An 8,100-nucleotide genomic window follows, 5' to 3' on the forward strand; every position below is an offset into this window, starting at 1 on the left:
TTTCCAAATAGTCATAGGTGATCCAAACACAGGTAAACATCAAATTAACCAGAATGCTGACAACTAACTACTTCAAGATTTCAAGATTGTCTTACCTTGTCCTCCCAAACTAGGCCAAATGCACCTTCTCTGTGTTCCTCTAACAGCTCTTGCATACCTGGTTTATAACTAGATACATGCTTTTATCCTCCAGTAGATTTGTAAACTCTTTAAAGGCAGAGCTGAGGTCTTTCTTATCTTTGTGTTCCCAACCACTTACATAGTGTCTGATCCATGGCATGGATCAATAGGAAATCAATAAAATGTTTCCTAAACCAAGGGTTTAGGAATTCTTTCTTATTAATTGTATTCCCGTGAGACACCATGCTCAGTCCATGCATAGGTGGTGCTTGACAAAGTTTCCAAAGTTAGCAAAAATTGTATTTGAAAATAAATTATTTATATTTTGAGATGTTAGAGCATACATGGAGAATTTTAGTTAATTTTCCTCTGATAAAAGTGGATACTGGTTGGGAATAAAAACTCATGAAAAGTGGATAGTAGTTAGAAGGACATCTGGTATCACATTCGTGCTTTGGTATTTATGTATTTATGTCAACTTTCATTCTTCTACCTAGGGTCACTCCAAAAAGTGACGTTACTGAAACTGGCCTGGTGCAGAGCAACAACTTGCAGGTCCCCAGTTCTTCAGAGCCAAGCAGCCTGAAAGGTTCCACATCCCTGCTCGTTCACTCGGCTTCAGGAGTTAGAAAAGAGCAGGGCGCCGGCAGTCACTCAGATACTTGAAAACCAGGTTATCCCATTACTTAGAAGTGGATTTGTGTTACTCTAGAGGTTACCAGTACACTGTCTTAGAATAATCACTGTTAAGTTCTTCTTTTGCACTTAAAGCCACATTACACTGGAAACAATAGACTCCGAGAATAGTATAATTCATTTCACATAGAGGTTAATGACAACAATATACCTGAAAAACAGAAATGTGCAGGTTAGAAATATTTTTTACATTGTGGGAGGAGGGAGTTAGAGGAATCTTCCTTTTTTTTTTTTATGAAGATTCTACTCTTGTTAAAAATATTTTAAGGTGTACAATGCTATTTCATTTTTATGACATAAAATCAAGATTTTTCTTTACTGGAGTATTTAAAACTTATCCTTGTATCTTTTTTATACTTTCAAAAATAAGTTTATATGTATTTGAACTTTTAAAAGAAATCCTAGAAAATCTATTCAAGTATTTTTATGTTTTCCCGATATCTTAGCATTACTTTGGTAGCTTTTACACTGAATTTCTAAGAAAATGAAAAATAGTATTCCTTTTTAGTATAAAAAAATAGTTGGCACACCAAAAGGTGTTATAATGGGTATTTGACTAAAAAAATCCACTTACTCTACCTTATCATCTTCAATGTGTGAATTATAAAATCTCATTATTTTAGGAATTTCACAGCTCTATTATGCAACTAAGTAAGGTGCTTATTGAAAGAGTGTCCAATGTTGATTGTATTATGCTGCTCACTGATCCTTCTGCATTTTAAAAATAAAATGTCCTGGAGGATTAGTAGATGAAATGTTACTCTTTTATAAATTAAGCCAAATGCAATTGGTTTTCTTTTTTTTAATGTTTCATGACCACTCAAGATTGTATTATTATGACCACTTACAGTTGCTTATATTTTTGTTTTAACTTTTATTTTTAATATTTAGAATACTACAGGTGCTTTGTATTGTGCAGTATCTTTCTCAGACATTACATAGAATTCATTTCTGCATTTAAATAGGATTTTGCTGAACATTAAAAAGTGTATTAGCAATATTAGTGCCAATCAAATCGAAAAAATGTAGTCCTGATTGAATAAAATATATTTCATATGATATACTTCAAAATATTAAAAATTTTTCTTAATTTTGTTTCCAGTTAAGTATTATTCCATGAACAGGTTTTCTGATGCTTTTAGTTTTCTTCTCTATTTAGCATTCTGTTAAAGTGTAAAAAGAAAATTATCATGTACTGTATGGAAAATGTTGTAAATATTAACTTTTCCACATTTGTTAAGTTTGTATACAAAAACTTTGTTTTGTGTGATTTTTTTCAGTAATAAAATTTCTTTATATAAAAGATTGTAAAGTAGTCTGTGATATATATAGTGGTCCTGGCCTGAGAAGTGGTATAATTTTCAGAGCAGTGGCTCAGTGACTAATAAGCCAGAAGCTTCTTTTTGAACTAGAGAAGGAGAAGACAATCAGACTCTTTATTTTTTATTTGTCACAATTTCTTCCCAAAGTATAAATTATACAGCTGTATTAATCATAACTTTTAAAGCCAGTTGGAGACCCGGTGTCTGTGCAGTGAAGCAAAGTGGACCCAGGACCTTGCTTTCGCTCTTGACAGTGGGAAATGAAACAGTATCATCTTCAGAACATTTAAATAAAAACCTAGTAAGTTAATGAGAAATTGCCAGGCTAACATCTAGAAGAGAAATATCCACTGCTAAGTCCAAGATTTGGAGCTTCCTTTTCTCCAGAAGCATTTGATGATTTAGAAAGGGTGGCTGAGAAGTGCTGTTAGCCGTAAAGTCTGGAGGACAAGGGGAAGGGAGCCTGGCAAACCATACTACACTTGAAATTGTGACCTCAAAGGGATGTATTAACTGTAGGAATGAGATGAACTGTAAGGAAAGCAACCTTGCTTCAGGTTATCTGGGTGGACTAGAAAAATCTCTAACCCTGGAATTAGAATAAGGTAGCTCTCTATTAGTAGTAATCTCAGGCTTCTCTGGAGGAAAAAATGTCATTCTACATACTCTACAAATTCTTTTCAAATACAGTGTTCATCACATAAAAGCATACATAGGCATACAAAAACATAATACAGGAACAAGAATTGCCATAAACATCAGACGAAAAAATATCCAGAGCTCCTGAATTACCAGGCACAGATTTGTTAAATTCATGTAACTTTAAAAAAAATGAGCAAGGAAAACAATGAGTTACCACTATACACCTATTACAATGGTTAAAATGCAAAAAATCTGACAATACCAATTATCTGGTGAGAATGCAGAGCAACAGAAACTCATTCATTGCGAATGAGAATGCAAAATGTTACAAGTACTTTGGAAAAGAGCTGGGAAGTTTTTCTACACAACTAAACAGTGGTCTTACCATTGGACCCAGCAATCACTCACCTAGGTATTTATCCAATTGATTTATCTAGATACTCTGCCCTTGAGGTGCAGTATAAAGTCTCCACTCCTTGAGTTTGGGCAGCATGTGGTGACTTCCTTCCAAAGAATACAGTAGGGAAAGAGGGTGGGAAAGAGTAACTTTTACAGTGGAGAAACGACAAAAACTACTTCAGCTAGGTGAGGGAGGTAAACATCAACATGATAAGTCATGGGAGTAAGTACCTTTCATATGATGTGATGAAAAGCACTTGACCTCTGAGATCCTCCTTCCCCAAATCCATAACCTCATTTGTTAATGGGAAAAACAGACAAATCGCAACAGATAGACATCTACCATAATACTTGACCAGTATTCCTCAAAACTATCAAGATCATCAAAAACAAGTCTGAGAAACTCGAAGCCAAGAGGAGTCTAAGACAAATGACTAAATATAATGTGGTATTCTAGAAAAGAAAATACATTAGATAAAAATGAAGGAAATTTGAATAAAGCATCGGCTTTAGTTTAGCCATTCAATTCAATGAAATGTTCCTTAATTATGTGTATGATAATTCCCTCCCTCTGCTTGCTCTTTTTCCCTGGAATGCTTTATAATCAGATATCGGACATCCCGAGTGGATCCTCTAATTTTCTCATCTTTCCTCTTCTTTTGTCCATCTCTGAATTTTTGTTCTCTAAGAAAATTTCTCAAACTTAGAAATTTTTATTAAATTTTTATTTTGTCTATCATATATTTTTTAATTTCAGAGTGTTTTTTATTGCTGTTCTTTTTTAAATAGTATCTTTCTTTTTATGATTCTTTTATATATATTTGCAGATATATAATTTACTCATTAAAGGTCACATAGAAAACATCTTAATTTTTAATATTTATTTTTGAACAGATAACTTCATTAAAGTCCATTAGTTGCTCTAAGTTTGTAGTTGATTTTTCTTGGATTTTCTAGGTGTGATCTTTTCCTCTCAATTAATAAAAGTTTTATTTTCTTATTTATTAGCTAAAACTTGGAGCCAGCAATCATTGATAGTGGCAGCAGCAGACATCCTTGTCTTGTTTATTTTAATGAAATTCCTATAGTACACTATCCTTAAGAACAATGTTGACATTTGATATGAGATAGATATTTTTAACAATAAAGAATCCTATCTCAATTAACAATTTTTTAAAAGTTAGCAGTAAGAGTTGAATTTTATCAAAGATCTTTTCACTATATTAATCAAGGTCGGCTAACTGTTACAACAAACAAACCTCAAAATCCTTAGTAGCTTAAAAACCTATCATTCAAGTGACAGTGAGGTACAAGTGTTCTTGAGTTAGCCTTCCAAGTGATTACTTCAAGGACCCACCATTTCTATCTTGTGGCGCTGCACTCTCTTAGGGCTTCAGATTCTTCTGTAGTATTCTCTGCACCCAGCCAGCAGGTAGAAGAGAGAGTAAACAATTACACAAGAAAAGTTTTATGAGCCAGAGAGGCAAATGGCATACATCATTTCCAGCTACATCATTTGCCTGAACTCGGGAACAGATCCATACCTAACTGCAAGGGAGGCTGAGTAATGTAGACCAGGCAAGCACCTGGGAGGGAGAAGAAACAGGCTTAATGAGCAACTGGACAGCAATGTTTCAGTCTAAAAATGTGCTGTAGTAAATAAATGTTCTAATCTAGAGCCATTCTTTAATGATTTGAATAACTCAAATTAATCATGGTATATCATTTAATTATCCTGTTTGATTTGATTTGCTGGCAACTTATTTTGGATCAAAATTGACATCTATATCCACTTATATTCTAAATGATTTCTAAACCATGGACAAAATATGTATAGTCAGTAAGCTTAAATTTTAAAAGTATTCATTTTTAATAGCAAACTTTAAAAATATCATCTCATTCAAAAGAAAATAACAGTTTTTCATGGGCCCGGAGTCTTTGATGCAAAAAGAGCCTGCTATTTCAGAGGTGGTGACATTAATTTTTATAAGAACTTCATAATATTTTGTAACCAAGAAAGTTGATCTAAATTACACAATACATTTACAATAACAAGGTTGGCATGAGCATTGTGCAGCTAAACTCAACATCAGTAAAGATGTGATAAAGCAGAATTTCAGTTTTGGAAGTCGGCCACAAACCCTCAACAGAATTTTCTGGAATGCCATCTTTCCAAAAGACTCAGTACACCTATTTGGATTCATTTAGTGCTATGCTATTCATGGTACCAAAGGACTCTTCCCTAGACTTTCCTTGAAAAAACTAGACCAAAAACACCCTGTAACTGCCGCCCATCATCAAAATCATAGTTTTAGTGCTTTCTTACTCTCATCCCAGAAATGTACCACTGGTGACTGTTTCCAGTTACCACTGCTGAAAAATTTTGATGTTGCCAAGGCAGGCACTGGTACTCTCAGGAAATGAAAGGTCTAATTTTTAATAACCACAAGGAACCCCACTGTTCCTTTTTTGCATTGAAAGCATAATCTTTATACCTCACTGCCCATAGCAAAAATCACAGACTTAAAATTACAAATGCTGAAGCTTTTAACAGAAGCCCTTGTAATCTCTCATGTGGAGAAGAATCAAATTTCATTAACTTACAACGGCAATGAAGAGAAAAGAGAAAATGCAAAATGAAAATCCAAAGACATTGGGACCCGGAACTAAACGGACGTGCAAAGTGACACAGTAAAGTTTGTTATGGCCATTATTGAAGGAGCAGAAACAAAAGGGAGTGATGAACAGAAGTATGAGATTTCCAGTCAAGATGGCAGAGTAAGTAAATGCTTAAGTAAGTGTTTGCCTCTTCTCATGACCACATCAAAATTACAGCTAAACTACAGAACAGCCATCATTAAAAACCACCTGAAGTCTAGCTGAACAGAAGTCCTACAACTGAGGACACAGAAAAAGCTTCCTCGAGACTGGTAGGAAGGGCGAAGATGCTGAACAGACTGGTCCCATACCAAATGTGGCAGTTAAAAATAGTGAGGGACATCTCGGCTGTGGACATCCCTCTTGAGCAGTGAGGGGTCCCAGCCCCACACCAGAATCCCCAGCCCAGGGTTCCAGTGCTGGGAAGACAAGTCCATCCTTACAACTTCCGGCTGTGAAAACTAGTGAAGATTGTGGCTGCTGAATGAGATGGAGGGCTGTAGGAGTCCCTGGCATTTCTCTTCAAGGGCCTGAACATGGACTTACTTGCAGGCAGACTCACTTGCTCCAAGCTCCAGTTCTGGGGCAGCAGCTTGAGAGGTGCCAGGGACATACAGGGAAGAACTGAATTGTCTGGTTTCAGGACGAGGGCTGGAAAAGCAGCTTTCTTCTAGATAGAAGGGCTAGCAGAAGCCATTGTTCTTTGTTGAGCCCTTCCCCCTCCCAGCATGCAGACTCGGACAGCCCCCATATCTGAGTCTTCATCAAGCTGGCTAATCCTGATCACCATGCCCTGGTGATTCCCTGAGACCCCGCCGCACTCAAATTTCAGGCAAACCCAAGCCACCTCCAGTGGCTTTTCCATATAAATGGTCTATTTGGTTCATGCTGCAGGCTTTCCTAAAATCTCTCAAAGATTCACAAAACCCTAACAAGTAGCATCTGGCCTCGGTGTGCCTCAAACCTCTTGCTGAGCAGCCTCAAGCCTGGCACTAGTGGCAGCCAAGCCAGTTTGTCGGTTGGCCTCTCCAGTCACCTCCAAATCTCAATGTGAGTGGCAGCAGTCTGCAGATTGCTTGGTGGCTCATGCCAGGTGGCCTCTGGCAGGGCACAGGCTGAACTTGGCCTGCAGCCTGGCTCTTCCCAAGGGGCAGATCACTGGGTGGCCAGCTTTAGACTAAGCCAAAGCACCTGGAGCACCTGATTCAGGTGACCATGGAAGACTACGCCACTGGGCCTCACAGAACAGGCCACTCTACTAGGACTGGGAGACACAGCAGCCATACTTCCTTCGGAGGCAGCAAAATGAAGAGACAAAGAAATATGTCTCAAATGAAAGAACAGAACAAAGCTCCAGAAAAAGAACTAAATAAAATGGAGACAGCAATCTATCAGATCCAGAGTTTAAAACACTGATTGTAAGGATGAACAATGATCTCACTGAGACCTTCATCAAAGAGATAGAAAAAACATAAAAATGGAGATAAAAAACATTAAAAAAAAAAACCAGTCAGAAATGAAGAATACAATAACTGAAGTAAGGTATACATTAGAGAGAATCAACAGCAAATTAGATGAAGCAGAGGACTGAATCAGCGATTGAGAAGAAAAGGAAGCAGAAAATACCCAATTAGAACAGCAACAAGAAAAAAGATTTTAAAAAACAATTAGAATAGTTTAAAGCATCTCTGGGATAACATCCAGTGTAACAGCATTCATATCATAGGAGTTCCAGGAGGAGAAGAGAGAGCAAGGAATTGAAAACCTATTTGAAGAAATAACAATGGAAAATTTCCCTAACCTGGCAAAGGAAATAGACATATAAGCCCAGGAAGCTCAGACAGTCCCAAATAAAATGAACCTAAAGAGGCCCAGACACATCATAATTAAAATGCCAAAGGTTAAAGACAAAGAAACAATTTTAAAAGCAGCAAGAGAAAAACAGTTACCTACCTACAAGGGAGCTCCCATAAAACTAGCAGCTGATTTCTCAACAGAAACTTTTCATGCCAAAAGGGATTGGCATGAAAAATTCAAAACGTTTAAAAGCCAGGACCTACAGCCAAGATTACTCTATCCAGCAAAGTTATCATTTAGAATCGAAGGACAGATAAAGAGAGAGCTTTCCAGACAAGAAAAAGCTAAAGAAGTTCATCAACACCAAACCAGTATTACAGGAAATGTTAGAGGGACAAGAAGAAGGAGAAGGAGAAGAAGAAGTAAAAAATATGAATAATAAAATGGCAGTAACTGCGTAGCAACA

At 36.7% G+C, this 8,100-nt stretch overlaps 1 protein-coding gene across 8 annotated transcripts in view; it reads left to right on the forward strand.

The window, feature by feature from the left end:
- Positions 1-1,700, forward strand: part of FZD6 (frizzled class receptor 6) — a 30,111-nt gene extending 28,411 nt beyond the window's left edge. For 4 of the 8 annotated variants that reach the window (XM_011373267.2, XM_011373262.2, XM_011373263.2 and 1 more), the window contains one exon: positions 618-1,669. In XM_011373267.2, the coding sequence (XP_011371569.1) occupies positions 618-786 (169 nt within the window). In that variant the 3' untranslated portion in view covers positions 787-1,669. Of the gene's footprint in view, positions 1-617 lie in introns of all 8 variants that reach the window. The other 4 variants (XM_011373266.2, XM_011373264.2, XM_011373261.2 and 1 more) reach the window with 2 other exon arrangements.
- Positions 1,701-8,100: the final 6,400 nt, after the last annotated feature.

This window comes from Pteropus vampyrus, unplaced genomic scaffold (genome assembly GCF_000151845.1).
Source record: "Pteropus vampyrus isolate Shadow unplaced genomic scaffold, Pvam_2.0 Scaffold222, whole genome shotgun sequence".
Classification (NCBI taxonomy): domain Eukaryota; kingdom Metazoa; phylum Chordata; class Mammalia; order Chiroptera; family Pteropodidae; genus Pteropus; species Pteropus vampyrus.